We start from the raw sequence: 19,288 nt of genomic DNA on the forward strand, positions 1-19,288 counted from the left end.
TGACAAGACAGAAACATATGCAAACTGCCCCAACATTTGCACGAAGAATGGGATGACTTCAGCATGGACATGATAGTAATGAAGTTTTACTACAGTCACTTCTCTGGTTCTGTGAGACATTCATAAAGCATGATAGTACAAACATGAAATCAACATTCTGAAAACAGTTATACTGAAAGATATTGAGTTCTATCAACCAAGAGTCTAATTAAAAAGCATTGTACAGCTGGAAAGATGATATAGGGCAGTGTCATACCTGCACAAGTTGATTGAATACAGCATCATGGCAAAACAAAGTCTGAGCTTCAGAACAAAAACCTTCTATCTCAGTTTCCTCCAACTCATCCTCAAGATTCATTGCCAAAATACGTGTCTCACTAATAAAGCTGACAACAAGGAAAGTGTCATAAGGATCATCAGTAGCTGACCTCAGTGACCACATTCCTTTGATGCCTTGGAGTTCCACAGATGCCTACAAGTGAAAAAAGATGTACCACAGCTTTAACAAAACAACAAAATGATATCCCTCAGGGATTCAAGTTTATTTAGACATGCCAAACCTGTTCATTAATTCCAATGCCATTTCGAACTATTCGAAGGGAACCATCTTTGTAGGCTCCTGAGCAAGTTACAACCTGGCCCTGACCTTGCCTCTCTAAATCAACCACACAGAAGTCGACAATTGGCCCCAAGTTGACATATCTTTCTAAAACTTCTACATAAGAACCTTTTGGATCAGGCTGAAGATTTAGCTTTATGAGCTGAATTGAAATCACACAACTTCATGTCAGGTTCATCTCCATAAATAAGGAAAAATTTGTGAAACTCAGGACAAGAGATTCTAAAAAGATGAGTCCCAAGGGCCAATTGCTGTTCATGGGCATATACATTAGAGACAACATTGACAATAGCAACTAACTAAGCTAACATGAAGATGAAGTCGATTAATATGACACAAGATTATTATTCATATCAACTTTCTATACCAAGGAATTGATAGACTTACTTTGACTGGTATACTTTCTTACCAAATAAAATGCAAAAGGGAAACTTACTTTTTTTTCTTGGACTATGTTAACCTTTCACAGAAACCAAAAATACGTGTTTGACTTCCATAGACACAGAAACATTTTGAAAAAGTTGAAGAATACAGCAAGCAAGAACTTGGAGAGGAAAAACCTGTGGTTGCATAAAAAATCAAAGGCTATAAACTAGAGTACTGCACAGTTCATTTTCCTTCTATCAAATTCATGGAGTAAGTACGTTCAATTGATTATATTCCCTAGAACAATGCAAGAATTTTATCCAGTTTTTCAAACTTCCAAGTGAAAATCCGCATGAGAAGCATACCTGTGAATCTCCATAGCTTGACCCAATGTATACAAAGGCATTGTCAAGATATGAGATTGTTGATGCAATAGAAGTTTCCCCCAGCAGCTCAATTTTGAGTCCAGTAACTCTATTTACAGATGAACAATAGAAATCCTTCAGACAACTAAAATGGATGTTCAGCACAAGGAGAAAGCCTCTCATTCCACAAATGAGCTAACACCCAGATATCATTTGCTAATCAAGTGCTAAAAACGAAAGACTGGATGGAAGGATAACACTCACTTCTCTTTCTCATGATTTATCACCAAGAGGTGGAGTAGACCATTATGATCTCCAAGTAGGTATCGAGAACCATCAGCATCAACCCTTCCATAGGCTCTTGTAATTGACTTGAGAAAAATAACCAAAAAAATTAAAACTAAGAACTGAAAATGTAATTGTGATTAGTGAATGGTAAAGATTTTGAAAACACTGTGTCTTTTGTTTCATCCCCTAGGAAGGGTTTCTGCAGGATAGAAAGCATGATATGATTAAGCAGTTAGTGTTGACAACTCACAGGTCTAATAGGGATTGCTTTAAAAGCAGTGGCACTACAATACACTATAGTTTCTTCACCAATAATTAGAACCCCACAAAGAGGAGGAGGTACAGGTATTAGCAAATCAGCTCCATTATCGAGATTGTTCTGAGACCATGGTCCCTCAACAAAATCTTTATCCTTCAAAGCCACTTCGTAAGTTTTGATATGACGAGCATCCTTATTATCCTGCCAATAATATCAGGACAAACACCAAGTTTAAACATCTAAAGCACATAATTATACTTACAATAGAAAATATTATGAGACTCCACAACATGCATAGATAGAGAGACAGAGAGAGAGAGAGAGATGAGGGCAGACATCTGAATCTTGGACTATAACTGAAAGAACTTCCATTAGCAGTTTGTATGGTTTCATGAAAGGCCAGATATAACACATTGCTGGCACATGCATCAAATATTAATCAACCAAATTATGAAAATCATACTATATACACAGAAAAAACAGAAAATCATATGATTATAGGTAATCAAGCAAGAAAAATTCGTCTCTTTATCGCACAAAGACTACAAAACTTGCATAGAGAAGTTTTGGGTGCATTGAGAATAGCAATGAGAAATTTGTTGCAAAAGCAAAAACAAAACCTGGTACAGAACAACTATCGTAGGCTTTGCGCAACCGTAAAGAAATTTGATATCCAAAACTTGAAGCTCTTCAAGCCTGGAAGCCATAAAAAACAAAATAAAAAAGAAAAAAAAAAGCCAGTTTAGGGACACGAATTAGTGCATGCTATGATTAATTGGCTATGTATTAAGAAACAAACAGGAACCACTGAACCACACAATACATGATTTATCAAATGTATACGTATACTTGCAGCACTTCAACTGACTAGTATTTAGTTTCACAGGTAAGTTAACTAACACAAATAGAGGAATACAGGAACATCAAGTAAGCTATAACTGGCTTTAAACAAAAACAGTATCACTTTGGTTAAAAACATTGATAGGGTGCCAAATATGTGGCAACACAAGGGCAGATTTTGCAATCTAAAATTACGCCTATTCTTTCTAAAACGTCGATTACATTATGAAAGTATTCACATTCTTGACAGGGTCCCATATCCCTATATTGGTACTCATTGCCAAACACATCAGAATCTTGATACGACACAGATTTCATCCTGCTGCATCTAAGTAAATGGGTTCAAGAAAGTCAAGTCAAAAATCTCTGGCAACTATTCCATCTCACATGGGATATCTCCTCATCCCATCATGAAGTAATGAGTGCAAAGTGCGAGGTCAACCAATTAAACAACAACATAACATATGCAATCATCAAGCAGAAATGCAAACTCGAAAAAGTCAACTGTCATAGAAACTTTCGAATCATAGTAGCAATTATCTTCCATCAACTGAATTTCAAGAGATAAATCTAAAGGTTATCAAGATTCTAGCAAAACCTAATTCATAGAAAAATGTTTTTGCACCAAGCAGACTATCCTCTGAGAATAACATTTGGCATCCAAAGGAAAATATGGACAATACTAAAACTCAGACGGATGCAAGATTAAAACTACCCAATAACTCCACTCTTTAAAGACAATACTTACAAGCTAGACCCTGCAAGTATCTCCACATCTGTTTATACAAGTCACTCGTTTAAGAGATCTGTTAATAATAATCATAGAACTAGGGGCAAAAAATGTCCAACTCCAAAAGGCATTTCTTTTGACCTTTTGATATAAGAAAAAAAATTTAATCAATATCCACCAAGAAGGTGTTACATATGCACGTTGGCACACTCAAAAAACACCATATCCAATTAGGAGACTATTTTGATTCATTTGCCACTTAGACTACATTTTCACCACAAGTCAACTGAGAAGCACAATATTCTCTTTCCATTACCCAGTGCTGGTTTCTTATTTGTTTTTCTAGTTTGCTAGTACGAGTTTTCCTCTTTTATCTTCAGGGAAGGACTAAAACTATTATGCAAACTTGGCTCTGAAAAACTTTTGAGCATCTTCTTGGTTACTCCAAAGAAGAAGAAAAGTAACATCACCCAAGGAGAAGCAAAGTTCCTCCAGTATCTCCTACAAGTAAAAGGGCACCATGAACAATTTCAGACAAAAATCTGGGATCACCCAGTAGCTTGCCATGTTTGAAAAATCTGTATTACTAGTTATGATATCCATAACCAGAAAAAAGCTAAGAAAGTTAGATCTATCACGGTGCAGAAATTATCACATCTAGTCTATTATCAACCAACTCCATATACGTAAGTCTGACATCTAGAAATAGTAAAGAAAATTGGAGAATACCTTATATTAAATGCTTCCTTGAGTTGGCCTTTGTTATCAAATGGAATAACCTGGCAACAAATAAAACAGTTGCCCACTACATCAGAGATCAAGATAGTGACGGCATCCATTTGAGTAATAAGAGTACCAAACAAGAGATAGAAATAAATCACTGGGAAGTATTATAATAATAAATTAGTGCACTATTCAAGATTACCTTAAATAATCCATCATACAAATGAAGCCCAATCAATCTGCAATCTGGGTCAATTATGCCGATCTGCAAAAACAAGATAACAATTCACATCGGAATTGGAAGCTTTCACCAAATATATATATGAAGACAGCGTCAAGTGCAAGTGAACTACTTTATGGGCAAGTAGTAGAGTACCTGACCATTGTCAGTGGGACGGCCTATTCGATCAGAAACATCCCCCATCGCTCTATTAAAACATCAGTCATTATGATTATATTACAGCACAACAGAACATGAGATATGATAGGATGCATTTGACTATGAAGTGTTACTTCTCAAGGAATCAAAATTATTGCTATTCAAAATCGACATTTCATGTGGAGAATTCCTATAAGAATTACATATTCTTTTGTTTAGATCAGATTATCAAGCACAGAAATAACAGAGATATTAATGATACAACCAAATTTAGCTATCTGACCTAGTAACTACTTCAGCAGCCTCAGGATCCCATTGAAGAACACAAAATTTATATCTTTCTGTTGCTATGAACAGAAGATCATGTGTTTCACCCTGTCAGTGCAAGAAGACAATACATGTAAGATTGATACACGTCTGACTTACATAAATGCTTAACAAAATTCAAGTCAAAAACTCACATGTGGTCGAAACAGCTCAAGTGTTGCAATTCTGCCATATACTGGCACATCCAACATAGGCTGCAGATAGACAAAATTAAACTCAGTTCCACCAAAATTTCCTAGGATTCTGAAGATTTTTAAATCACAAATTACAAAGCACATAACGCAAAATACCACATTGACAAACAACCGTCATATCTACTTACAGAAAATTTACTACGTAATCAAGTACCAGGGTCCAAATTTGCGGCAATCTCCCCACATCTATGCTCCCAAATTTGATAAATCATAAACCTAAATATACACCTAAACCTATACTTGTACCCATATTTTCTGAGTGTCGTTCTTTCGACAATTAATGCACATAAATATTGTAAATGTACATAAACATACAATTCCATGAGATTCTAGGTGATGCTAAATTTTTTAAATAACTCATTGTAGGCCTCTTAAATTGTCAGGGAAGCACAGCAGACTTGTGTTACCTTTCTGAAAGGATTCATTATGAATCTTTAACATTTAATGAAAAAGATGCTATACAAGGAAGAAGGTTAACTTCTTCACAAACACAAATATGTAACAACTTGTAAATCTCATAAAAATAAAAATAAAAAACCCCACCTGTAAACCTTGAGGAGTGAGCAAATGAATCTCGATTCTTGTGCATTTCCTGAGAACATGTGGTAACATAAATAAAGTATTTGAGCAACAAATAACAAAAAGAAACATGGATCCCACTACTTAAAGACTTTCAACTGACTATTACTGGATAGGAGAGTACACTCAATTGGTTCAAAAATAATCCCGTTCAAAAGTCAGAACAAATGCCCAAATAATGTATAGCCCAAAGTTTAGCCATTTTCTGATTTTGACCATCAAGCACACACGCTTTTTCACAAATTTTCACGTACCAATTCACAATTCACCTGTATGCCGAATTAAAAAGAATTGACTGAAAACAAGCAAAAATGCAAACTTACAAATCAAAGAAAAAAAAATCCCGACCAACAACAAAATTTTAGGTAGGAAAAGAATCATAATTATAACGTCTCTTCACTTATACAATTAAAATGCCATAATTCAAGTATGAGAAATTAAAAAAAAAATTTGCAGAAACACAAAACAGCTAAAAATAAATAGGAGTCAATAAACTAACGAAAAATTCTTCATTTCTTTAATTACTGGGAAAAAATAGAGGCATAAAAAAGCTTACGCAATTATGAGATTGAGCTCCTGAGGACCGGTGAAATTGCCGACGCACGAGTGCGTTACATTGGTCGGCTTGTGCGCCGTCACCACATAGTTCCATATACTCATCTCTCTATCTCTCTATATCTCTCGCGCTGGAGATTTCCACTTTTCTTCTTAGTCTTCTTCTTTTTACTTTCTTAATCCAAAACCCTAACTTAATTCCTGCCCACTCTTTCTCTCTCTGGTATTTTATTATTATTAGATGTACAAAATTACAAATGGGAGTAACTATTCACTTTCCAGTGTGTGTAGTCATAGACTGAAGGTTTTCGTCTGGAGAGGTGAAAACGAAAGTAAATAAGGTGGGTGCTGATTTTATTATTTAGTAACATCTGAGGTCGCTGATGGCGGATTAGGGAGAAAAGGAAAAGATGGACAAGTTTCTAGACCACACCCCGATAAAACGACACCGTTATGAAGAAATTTTGTCCATCTTTTAAAAAAATAAAAAAATTTGCCGGGGTCATGTGGAGGGGGTGGTTTGGGAAGCCACTAGTTTCAGAATCGTAAGAGAGCTTATGCAAATGGCGGCTAGCATTGTTTTGAAAATCGGATTAGACTGGTCAGTTCGACCGATCAGACTAGGAATTGATCATAACTCCGCTTCGATTCATATCTCGGGTTGATTAGAGTTAAAAATCGATAAAAACCGTTTGAACTCGGTGATTTTTGTATTTTTGCCTATTAAATTAATATATATATATGTAAAAGAATAGATGTTCCTTAACCTTAAAGACTAATTATTAAATGCCACATCCACTCACTTTCTTCACGGTTTTTTCCTCTTATCAAGTTTGTATTTCTATTTTCTATTTTCCTGATTTCCTCCAAACTCCAAACTTCTTTTTTTTTAAGTTGCAATCTTTAAATCCCAAAAACTTGAATTAAAAATTTTAATTCACAATGTCTAATTCCCATGGACGCGAATTTTGTATAATTTTATAATATTGTGGTATTTTTGGGTTGGATTTAAGATTATTTTTTGGTAGATACAATTGAGATTGAAATAAAATTTATTTATTGCAACTTATAATTTAAAATTTTTATTTGTGAAAATCCAAGTCCTTTGAAAATATTAAACTTTTCATCATATAAAGTATTAAATTAGTCCATTGTATGTCTTATTTTATACATATATATATTTATATAAATTATTTTTAAAAAAATTATTGAACTGGGGTTAAATCGGTCCAACCGGTTAAATCTCGACCCGAATACCTCACCGATTCAATTAATGGTCCGAGTTACAAAACATTGGAGGCAATCAATAGGGGCTTAGACAAACATTCGATCTCGAGTTCGATTAACTTCTTCAGTATCTTAAGAGAGCTTATGCCAATGGCGGCAATCAGTAGGGATGTAAACAAATACTCAATCTCGAGTTCAATTAACTTCTTTACCTATGCTTGGGATTAACTCGAGATAATATAGGAGTTTAATTTCAGCTGGATCTCACCCATAATAACCTAAACTAGGTTGAGCTTGATTTGAAACTTGAGCTCAAGTTCCATACATATAGGATTTTATTGGATCCTAGGAGAAGAACACCGCGCAAATGTGCGGTGTGGATTTCACATATGCCTAGAAAATGCCCAGATATTTAAATAGATATAGTATGTGCTATAGTCAAATATAATAAATTGTATATGTGATTATGTGCTTAAAATTTTACTGAGCAGCTGAAATAATCAAAGTACGTAGTAAGGAAATGTGCGTAGATAAAAGTTTCAGCATAAGATAAAGTAGGAAAAAAATTGGATAGGAAATGGGTCGAGGCAACAGATAATAAAGATAATCAAAAATTTTCATCTTTACAAGTATCAGAAGCAAGACACACAAAAAAGGAGAAACATGGCTAGTACACTTGTTAGGAAAATAGAATGAATGAAAAGATAGGCAACAAGCTGGCTATCCCTAATTTTCTTTGACAATTTGCAAATTGAGTATATTATGGTGCATAGGAGCTTGATTCAGCATCATGAAATACTGTGCTGGTATATAAGGAAAGAAGGCTACATGAATTCATTAGAACTCTAACCATCCGAATAAACATGAAAGGTGTAATACCACGAAAATATTTTCTCAACTCCGTTATCATCAAAGATTAAAACTGTAAAGATTGTCTTTGATTTGGGAATAAATACAATGATTTCATTATGTTGCAATACATGCTCAAGGATGAAACTTCTCCAATTCTTTTGAGCTTTTTTCCTTTGACACCAATTTTGGTAGCTTTGTTTCCTGTCTTGATGAGAAGAGTTGGAGTCACGTCACCATTGACGTAGTGATTGACAAACCTTGGAATTTTTTTATAATGATTAATGAAAGTTAGATTGTAGAAGTGAAAACATAGATTCAGTTAAAAGAAATGGAACAATAATGGCAAAAAAAGGTAATGTAAGTTAGCTTGCTAATGCGTTGGGAGTAGTTGAAGAAAAAATCTGATAAAAGCAAACTGAATCAGTTAGATTTTGGATTAAATTTGATTTCATTGATGAAGCTACGTGCTATTGGATAACCATCGACTGCGGACAAGCTGCACTTATTCAGCAGATAGGGTATTAAGAATAAGAAGAGCACAAATGGATACATAGAGTAAAATGAAGCATATACTGGTCTTGTCTCTGTTCAACACCAGCCTGCAATAGATCTAGCAATAGAACTGTCCAATGTAAGTAAACTTGCTTTTGAAACTCAAAAAAATGGATGACATCAAAGATGAGATTGCCACTATGTCAAAGTAACAACATATCATGTTTCTTAGTGATATTTTCATGGCAGTATTCATCCCATCCTTCTGCAAATGAATGATCAGCGACTGTGATAAGCCATCTATAGGTTCCATATCTGAGAATGATTGTATTGCATTGGTGTCAACTAAGCAATAGTTCAAACTCGGAAGGCAAAATCTTAGGTTAAGGAATAAAATAAGTAATGTTAAATGCAATCGCAAGACTTAAAATCTAAGTTTTTGAAATAAGATAAGCAAAGATAAATGATTGCATGTTAGTATATTATATATCACTACATTAGTTATTGAGGTTACATGAAATGCAAAGATATACCTGTCCTTTGTGATTACATTTTAATATAAAACAGTAGGCCATGAATCTGTTGTCTGTTAAATGAGGGGTGGTTAAATTTTCTAGCATTAAACTGAGAACAGAAGATCAAAAAAAGAAAATTGATGTAATAAGAAGAATATATGTCCATAAATCCTGTTAGATTTTGTAAAACAAATGAAAATTGAAAGAATGAAAGTTACCTGCCTACAGTGATGCAGCTCATGATTATTTTCTTAACATTGAATATTTCTTAGTTGAGATAGGAAATTTATTCAACAACGGAGTGTTTATATATAAAGAATGCGTGGCTGATAGGTGAACCTTTTTAACATTTATTTTGCTTCAGTCTAGTCTTCTATCTATTATTATTATGCCAACTAGGGTTGCAAACAAATCAAACTACTCACGAGTAGTTCCAGTCAAAACTTGACTTAAAGTGCTTTCACGTAATTTATCAGAACTATCAAACTTTTTTGCTAATTCTTCATCTGTGTCAAAAAAATACAACTAAATTCCGAATAGCTGATTGCCTCTATGGATTAGACCATTAAGAAAATGTTTAACTTAACCTTGAACATGAAATGTATAAACACCCTTCGAGTTTTTTGTTAGTTCAGTCATATTTTGCAGCGAATGATGTAAAACCTAAGTTATTGTTGTAAGTTCAAACATTATTCCTTAAATGAGCACTTTCTTCATCATTATCAATAAATAAGGGCTTCAGATTACAAGGCATTGGAGTAGCAACAATGGAAATTTCTCCTACAGAGTAGTAGAAATTGGGAGGGACCAAGTGGAACCTCTTGGCTTCACAATGCTCACAATTAGGAGCATTAGGAAGAACCACATATGCATTATGAATCCTATCAAGTTGAGAAAGATTAGGACGGCAATCTCTATCTCTATTTCTTTCCTGTAGCTATTTTGCACATGGCGCCCAGGTCTTTTGGCTCAAATTTCTAAAAAATATAAATATAAATGTATCCTGAAAATCAATAAATTCAAACGAAGATCATATTCTAACCTGAAGTGAGCTTTCTCATATGGTTAAAGACACAATGTCTTTTCTTACATGAACGACAGGCATTAGACAAAATATCACGAGAATTTCTCTTTTTTTTTTACCTCCCTCGACAACTAGGTTTTGTGTTAGAGCTTCCGTAGATTACAAAACTGAATAAGATAGATGAAATGGCTCAATTTTGTTCTATAGATACACACATAAAGAACGATTAAAAGCAAAATGGTGGTAGAGGACAAGAATATTTTTCCATTATCGAGTGATTAAAACTCCCAGAATGTCCACCAATGATTGATTCATACATGATAGAAATAAGTTGTTGCCTAAGATCAGTTGTAGAACCAATCAATATCCTGCCATTGAATCTGATCACTCCCTAGTTGTAAGAGTATTCCTGAAGTGTGAGATCTTTAGAAGTTAGAGCAATCAATAAATCTTTGGTCCATTCATCCTCATTGTAACTCTCAGTAACTTTAGAAAGCCACAGAAGTTTCTTAGTGGAAATGGCCTAGATCTGAGCCATTCCTCCTTTAGAATTCCCATCTGTATCATCACCTTTTCTGGACAAAGCATCAGCTACCAAATTCTCTTTTCCTCTTTTATACTGTATTTCATAATCCAGCTCCATCAGCTTAGCCCACCACTTTTGTTGTAACGTTGTGGTTACTTTCTGCTCCAACAAATATTTTAAGCTTTCATGATCTATTTTGATAATGAAATGAGATCCTAACAAGCAATGCCTCCACTTACTGACTGCTGAAATGAGTGCCAATAATTCTTTTTCATAAATGGATAGTGATTGATTCTTCTGGCCTAATACTTAGCTCATATAAGCCAAAGGTCTTCCTTGTTGCATGAATACTGCACCAATGGCTTCTTTACTAGCATCAGTTTCTAATTGAAATGGTTGGAAAAAATCAGGCAGAGCCAATATAGGTGTGCTGCTCATAGCATTCTTAAGCTGTTGGAATGCTAAGTTGGCTACTTCATCCTATTCAAATTTATTTTTCTTCAAAAGATCTATAAAGGGCCTGTCTATACTACCATATCCTTTCACAAAATGTCTATAATACCCAGTGAGGCCTAAAAAACCTCTTAGAGCTTTAGCATTGAGAGGAGTCGGCCAGGACAACATAGCCTCAACCTTTGCCGGATCAACAGAAATACCCTTGCCAGTGACTATATGTCCCAGATATTCTACTTGATTTTGACCAAAAGAGCATTTGGATTTTTTGGCAAATAAGGAATGAGTTCTTAAGGTATCCAATACAAGGGACAAGTGAGTAACGTGACTTTCAAGGTCAAGGCTATAAACTAGGATGTCATCAAAGAAAACAAGTACAAATTTTATGAGGAAAGGTTTAAAGATGGAATTCATTAGTGCTTAGAAGATGGTTGGGGCATTGGTGAACCCAAATGGCATCACAAGAAATTCATACAAGCCAGTATGGGTTCTAAAGGCTGTTTTCAAAGTGTCATCAGGTGCATTCTGATTTGATGGTAGCCAGATCTTAGATCAATTTTTTAGAATAACTTGGCATTATATAATTCATCAAGGAGATCATCAATTATAGGAATGGGAAATTTATCCTTGATTGTCAGACTATTCAACTATCTATAGTCAATGCATAGTCTCTAGCTGTGACTAGGTCAATGCATCGTCTTTCTTTTTCACTAAGAGAGTTGGGGATGCAAACGGGCTATGACTAGGTATAATGATCCCTACAACTAACATTTCTTTGACTTATCTTTCAATTTCAATTTTCTGGGTATGGGGATATCTGTAGGGACTGATTTTGAATGGCTTAGCATCAAATTTGAGTGGTATTTTATGGTCAAACTGTCTAGAAGGGGGTAGATGTTTAGGTTCAGCAAAGATATCATCATATTGATCAAGTAATTTCAAGAGAGATTCTGGAACACCAGTCACCTGTGAGTCTTGTACTCTGATCGTGCAAGAATATTGCAAAGCTGATCTGATCTCCCTCTTCCTATACATCAACTCACCACGGCCCTTCTTTAATTTCACCTAAGTTGTTTGGGCATTTCCCTGCAAAATCACATCTTCCCCATCCTTTGCAAAAGACATAGTTAACTCCTTAAAATCAAATGTCATGGGGCTATAAGATTTCATCCAATCCACCCCCAAAATCAGATCATAAGGTTGCAAACCCAAAACATACACATCATGTGTAAAAGTGTGGCCTTGAATACTCCATTTCATTGCTGGAATCCATTAGTTGCAAACCAATTCTTTACCATCAACTATCTTCACCTTAAAGGGTTCATGAGTCTTGATAATCTCATAATAGGATTGCACAATAGCTGGTTTAATAAAGCAATGGGTCCTTCCACCATCTACAAGAATAGTTATTGCTTGCTCCCTAAAATTTTCTGTCATCTTGATAGTACTGGAAGTTAAATACCCAGTAACTGAATGCAGAGTTATCTCTACATCATTATGTCTTCTATTGCCTTGAGGCTCAATGATTTCCTCCTGATCCTCATCTTCTCCTACATGATTCTGCTGACTCAACTCTTCTTCCAGAATCATGTGTATTTCCTTATTTCTGCAATTATGGCCTGGACTGAATTTGTCTCCACATTTGAAGCACAACTTGTGATCCTTTTTGTATTGGAATTCTGAAGGAGTGATTTTCTTGAAAATCTGATTAGTAGATTTGGAACTTTCTTCTGTTAGGTTCTGATTGTGTGACTTCCTGCTATTCTGACCATGTGAAAGTGATAGGGATTTGGAGTTATCCACATGATGTGATGGAGAGGGTAATGTATACCTAGCAAAGGTTCTGTACAGCTTTGGAGTAATTCCCAAATTGTGCTCTTGCCACCTAGCCATCTCAAAGGCAATTTGTAATGTAGATGGCCGATACATCTTTACTACTGACTTAATTTTTTCTTTTAATCCACTCAAGAAAATTGATACATAATAAGATTCAGATAAAGCAGGAACTGTGTACATTACCCTTGCTCTTAATTCTTCAAATTTTTCTTGATAGGCCATAATAGTGGAAACTTGCTGCAATTTGTTGAATTCTTCCACTACATCATCCTCGGCCAATTCACCAAATCTCCTGCAGAGTTCTTATCCAAATTCGTGCCAAGAAAATAAGCCTTTATCCTTCTTGAAATTCTGGTACCATAGATCTGCCTTCTCCTTCAAATGTAGTTCAGCCAAATCCATGTGTTGTGACTCATGAATTTGGCAAAGATGGAAGAATTTCTCGCATTTTCTCAACCATTCTCTAGGATTACTTCCATTGAAACAGGGAAAATCCAATTTTGGTAACCCAATAGGAAAATGGCGAGGTCATTCACCCCATTTTTGATGCCCCATGTCTGAACCCCCATGGGTCAAGTGAGGTGATGATCGATCACCTGTAGGAGGAGAATTACCCAGAATACCTTTATTGCTTTGCATTTTCTTCATATATGCATTGAACTGGCAGTTGATGATGGCCATAAAAGCTTTCATTTATGAACTGCTATTCTCCAGAAGAGCCTTCATTTCACCATAGTTGGTAGTCAATTTATCTTCCAACTCTTGCCTATCCGTAGCAATAGATTCAAGAATTCCTTCAATTCTTGCATCTTGTTTGCATAATTGTTCCTCAAAATTTTTCATCTTGGCTCCATCTGCCATTGGTGAGAATTTGAGCTGATAATCCGAGGATCACTAGCTCTGGTACCAAATGTTATGATTGGAGAAGGAAAGTTAAGAATAAAGAGTAGAAAAGGGACGGAAATGAACAAAGGGGAAGGGAGAGAGAGAGAGAGAGAGAGGAAGAAGAAGAAAAAGAAAGAATAAGAAGAAGAATAAGAAGCTGGATATTATTGAGAGAGAGTATCTTTACAATTGAATTCCAACATGATTCGTTCCAGATGCTAAGAATTCTATTTATACAAATTGCCTCCTAGCTTTGGTAACTGCCATAAGAGATCACATGAGCTACTACTACTAGTAATTGCCATTACTAACAACTTTCTAATTAACTCTTGTTCAGCTGTCAACTCCATTCCAATAGCTAATAACTACTTCTGTGAATTGTAGTCCCAGTCATAACATGTTTCTAATAGTAAAATCATTTCTACAGTTGGCTATTTTTTTTACAATTTTAATAGTGAGATTTACTACTACTACATTTTCACGCTGCACTACTGGATCCAAAATGCTGAAGAATATTTAAAAATTCTTTTTTAGGTATTTTATCCCTAGAAATTTTTACAACGTTTGATTGTATTAACTATTTTTCCATATTATTTAGCCTTATTGCAATCTCTAACTTAACGTGTGACCTGTATAAATACTTTGGACCTTTGATGTTATAATTAGTAATTCTTTTTGCCTTTTCCATTTTTGTGGCATTGATCTCGAGATCTACAAATGGATTTGCAAATACTAGCATGAAGTTTTTTCTGGCAAAATGTTATGTTTGTTTGGGTATTATTGTTTGCTTTTGATCTGTGAGGCTAGTATGTTTAAATTGAAATTTACTGTGTACAAATTGCCTTTTGGCCATAAAATTCAATATAGTAATGTTTTTCAAGTTTTATATGCCCTATATTAAATTCAAAATTGCATTCTTTTTATTGATCAAATGTGCCATAAGTTTTTAGGCTTAACATTGGCAATGTTGTAATTACCCTTTATTTTGATTTTACCCAAACTTTATTGTTTAGTAGATTATTTTCGAAATTATTCAATTAGAATGAAATCAATTAATTTTGCCCCTATTATCTCCCTTTTATTATTTGTGTTCAGATCAATGAACTAATTAGTAGAATGAAACCCATTTCTGTTGCAAACTTTAAAGGTTAAGAGGCAAGGCTGAATGACAAAAGATCATACCCTTTTTGAGGTTTATGATTCTAATTCGAATTCAAGAGTTGGAATAGAACAAATTATATAAAGGCTAGACTAGTATCATATAAAATCAAGTATCTATATATTATATATTTGAAAACAACTTTTTAGATTCCACCTCTTAGAGGGCTCCTAACCTCCCTTCCTTATTTTTTAGAATTTTGATTTATTTGAATTAGATAAAACTACATTTAATGTTTGGATTATATACTTAGCATAAGCTATCAATTAGCAACATTTCCTAAAATAGACTAATTAAAAAAACCTAACATACCATCTCAAATTGAAAACTTACTATTATAAATTACTATAATTCTATAAATGACCATAACCAAAAAGGAAATAACAATATTACAAACCATTTAATTTGGCAACTCTAAATTTAAAGCAACATAGCAGATTAGGAAAATTAAAACAAACATTCAAATCAATATGGAAACAAGAATATTCCAAACGTTCTTTCTAGTAATTTTGACGTAAGTATGTAAATATGTTTTTTCTTCTTAAAAGAACTTCTTGACTTATTCAATGTCTTAATTTTATAATTCAAATTTCAATAAAATCTAAAATTTCATACATACATTTTAATGGTGAATAATGGTAGCCAATAACTCTATTATAAGCTAATTAAAGAAATTATTTTCTTCATATTTTTTGGTATTTAGTGAGTTTAGGGCACCTTAGTAGGTTTTTTTTTCTAAGTTTTATATTGTTAAAATTGAACTTTATTCAATAGGTTTTCTTTCAAATATTTATATTTTTGATGTTGGACTTTATACTCTGACACTAAATTTGGAGTATCTAAATATACTTTTGATATTTCATTTGCACTCAAAATAAATTTTATATTGATATTGCGCAAGTATCCAGATGATTTTTCATACAACACATGTACATCAAAAGTGCATCTAATAGAAATTAATAGATGAATTTAAATAGAAATGTATGGGAGAACTGTAATTTTGGTTCCCAATCTATAGTAAAAGTGCGGAATCAGTCCCCAATCTATTTTGTAGATTAATTTTGGTCCCCAATCTATTCAATTTTGCACGAAAATGGACAATTGACGGAATTTCTTCAATTTCAGCGGGAACCAAGTCACGTGAACTCACTTGCAGGTACTTAAAACCCTTTTTTCAAATTTTTAATTTCTAAAACGCATTTTTTAAAAATATTTTTAGCTTTCTCTTGCCTTTTGTCTTATTGAACAAAGACATAGAAGTCTAAAATTCACTAATCAAGTAATTAGTTATGATTAGTGAAAAAAATTCACAAAATAAAGAGGGATGTCAATGTCTTCTTCTTCCTTCTTTCCCAACCCAGGAACAAACCCTAGGAGCCTTAATCACATTCTAATCAGATAACAAAAATTGCTCATTTTGGCGGAAGGTTGCAAGATTTGGGCAAAAATTTGTATCATACTTCTTCATTCTTTCCTTATCTTCTCTCTTCCAACTCAAGAACAACCCTAGCAGCCTTTAATTGTATTGTAATTAGGCAACAAAATTTGCTCATTTTGGTGGAAAGTTGCAAGATCGGGGCAAAACTTTGCATAGAGGTTCTACTATTCTCAATTTAGCTCCCTATGGAACCAAAACAAAATTGTGACTATAAGTAGCGAGCAATAATGGTTACTTTTGGGACAAAAAACAATCTTGCGAGAAGATATTTCACTTGTGCAATCAAGAAGGTATGGTTGTCTCTGTTTCTGATTTTGGTTGATGAATTTGACATTTGTGCTAAAACTTTACGATGTTGGCTATAAAGGGTGACAGAGGAAAAGGTTGCAATTATTTTGAATGGATAAAAGCAGAATTCATTGCTAACTTGGATAAACTAATAAAAGAAACAATCAAAATTCATTACAACCATCAAACAGGCACTGTTTTGTCATTTGCTAGAAATGATTACAAACTTCAAAATGTCATTTGCTACAAGATAGGTAGTTAGTTAACGTTGGCTTTCCTTTTGTCATTAGAGGTCACACTCTGCTCCGCACCAGCATTTAAGCCTGAGGTGTTTTCCATTGCAAAGTGGATTTGAACATCTCTGATCCTAAAGGGTACATATTTTTCTTGGTCAACTGATTGACTGCTATATGCTACAAAAGTTTCTAAGATCCCAAAAACTTCATGTAGGTTTCGTTGAGTAATAAGGGCAGAAGATATTATGTTGTCATCACCAGCTATTGGGTTGTTCTGTGATGAATCTGGTTGTTTTGCACTTTGTTTGGTGCCTTTTCCCTACAATACAACGGCATGTAACACTAAATATTGAACTCACAAGAAGCAATAAACTAAATGTACATTAAATAATGAACTTACAACAAATTTTCTGCCTGAACATCTATATCTTCCCACTCATGCTCTTCATTCATAGGTAAAATGCAAGGGTCATAACATTTAAGATATGTTCTGACACTGTAACATCACTACATAGGGTCCTTCATAGCAATCTACAAAGCTGAAATTGCATGAGCACATGATATCCCTATCAAATTCCATTTCTTGCATGAGCAAGTCCTGTCCTCAATATTGATTGCTCACTTTTCACCATAAGGACAAGCAACTTCAAAACTCACATCAATTGATTTGTAAGGCACACAGTAAGTTGCTTTGTCAATGTTGACCCTCATCCTTTTTCTGATTTTTGGGCAGAAATCAAATTTAGTCCACTTTTCCCTTGCTCTCTCTCTATTTTCCTGCATTCTTTGCATGACAAAATGCCTCAATGCCTCCATCGTGACAACAATAGACCTCTTCCTAGTATCTAATATTTTACCGTTAAATGATTCACATATGTCATTCAATAACATATCACACTTTGGGAATGTTCTGAAGCGTGATCTACTCCACTTTGTTGGATTCTTGTCCTCTAACCACTTAATTGTCTCAGCATCCAATTCTGCCATGGCATCAATTCTTCTTATGAATTGTGCATCAGTAGTTACCTTGGCTGCTTTCCATAAAGCTTCCCTCATGTGATTAACACAAAATTTGTAATCAACCTTTGGAAAACTGTTTCACATGCTTGGATTATGCCCTTCTGCTTGTCACTCATTATGGTCCATTCATAGTCCTTTTCAATTTTTAGATCCTCCTTAAATAAAATTAGAAACCAAATCTAGGAATCTTTAGTTTCTCTCTCAGTTGTTGCATAAGCAATTGAATGCAAACCATTACTTGGATCAACTCTAATTGCTGTCAGCAATACTCCCATAGCTGCACTTTTGAGAAAAGTCCCATCTAACCCAAACAGAGGCCTACAAGCATTCTAAATTATGATCAACATTTTCTTCGTAGTCATTGTCAACATAATTTTGCTCATAATCTGAGTCTTTTCCTGAAAATTCTCCAGAATCAGAACCACCATTATATTCATCAGATTCATCCTCTTCATCTTCTAATACAAAGTCTTCACCATCAATGTCAGACCCCTACTGTGATGCGAATAACTCACTAAAAGAAACTTCTATGTACAAATCAACTACCCTTCCATAGTCAAAATGATCAACACAATAGGCATGCAATTCTCTATCATGCTTTAACAAAATGGAAGCCATATTCCTCTATCAAAATGTGGTATTTTTTTGTCACCTATAGCCCTAACTTGACTTTCCAACATTCTATCCATTTCAAAAAGTCTTATACCTATGACCTCTACATGATCAAACACCCTTAATTCACCTCTCTCATAATGAACATCAGGTTTAGTTTCACATTTTCCCCATAAGTAATACTTCATAGTCACTTCTGTGTTATCACTGTCTATATTTTCAAAAAAAAAGGAAACAAAAACAGCAAACAAACAACATAGGCCACACTTTAGATGAAAAAAATAGTAAAATTAGCAAATCGACAATAAAAAATGCATACTTTTCCAAAGATTCAGAGACAAGGACCACCAATTGTACTAAAATAAGTCCCACTATACCAAACATGGACCACCATGATAACCCACAATAGAAAGATACACGTGAACACATCACAATTGACAAATGTTTTTAGGGTTTTTTTCAAGATTAGTCGGTAATAAAGCCTTAATCACATTTTTTTTG

At 34.3% G+C, this 19,288-nt stretch overlaps 1 protein-coding gene across 1 annotated transcript; it reads right to left on the minus strand.

The window, feature by feature from the left end:
• Positions 1–58: 58 nt before the first annotated feature.
• LOC113782201 (DNA damage-binding protein 1-like) lies at positions 59–6,562 on the minus strand. The gene is made up of 14 exons (XM_027328110.1): positions 6,226–6,562; positions 5,634–5,682; positions 5,031–5,090; positions 4,853–4,944; positions 4,567–4,618; positions 4,393–4,455; positions 4,197–4,246; positions 2,518–2,593; positions 1,889–2,098; positions 1,615–1,721; positions 1,351–1,459; positions 561–761; positions 257–472; positions 59–157 (listed from the first exon to the last, which is right to left on the minus strand). The coding sequence occupies exons 1-14, from the start codon at positions 6,327–6,329 to the stop codon at positions 59–61; spliced, it is 1,488 nt and encodes a 495-aa protein (XP_027183911.1). The 5' UTR covers positions 6,330–6,562.
• Positions 6,563–19,288: the final 12,726 nt, after the last annotated feature.

This window comes from Coffea eugenioides, chromosome 9 (genome assembly GCF_003713205.1).
Source record: "Coffea eugenioides isolate CCC68of chromosome 9, Ceug_1.0, whole genome shotgun sequence".
NCBI lineage: Eukaryota > Viridiplantae > Streptophyta > Magnoliopsida > Gentianales > Rubiaceae > Coffea > Coffea eugenioides.

What these genes read in the sequence shown, in the direction of transcription:
- LOC113782201 (XM_027328110.1), bottom strand. Translation starts at nt 6,329, where the DNA reads ATGAGTATATGGAACTATGTGGTGACGGCGCACAAGCCGACCAATGTA. An exon ending in GTCCCACTGACAATGGTCAG is followed by an intron (nt 4,456 to 4,566) that starts GTACTCTACTAC and finishes TTGTTTTTGCAG; the next exon opens with ATCGGCATAATTGACCCAGA. An exon ending in AAGCAATCCCTATTAGACCT is followed by an intron (nt 1,722 to 1,888) that starts GTGAGTTGTCAA and finishes ATTTTTCTCAAG; the next exon opens with TCAATTACAAGAGCCTATGG.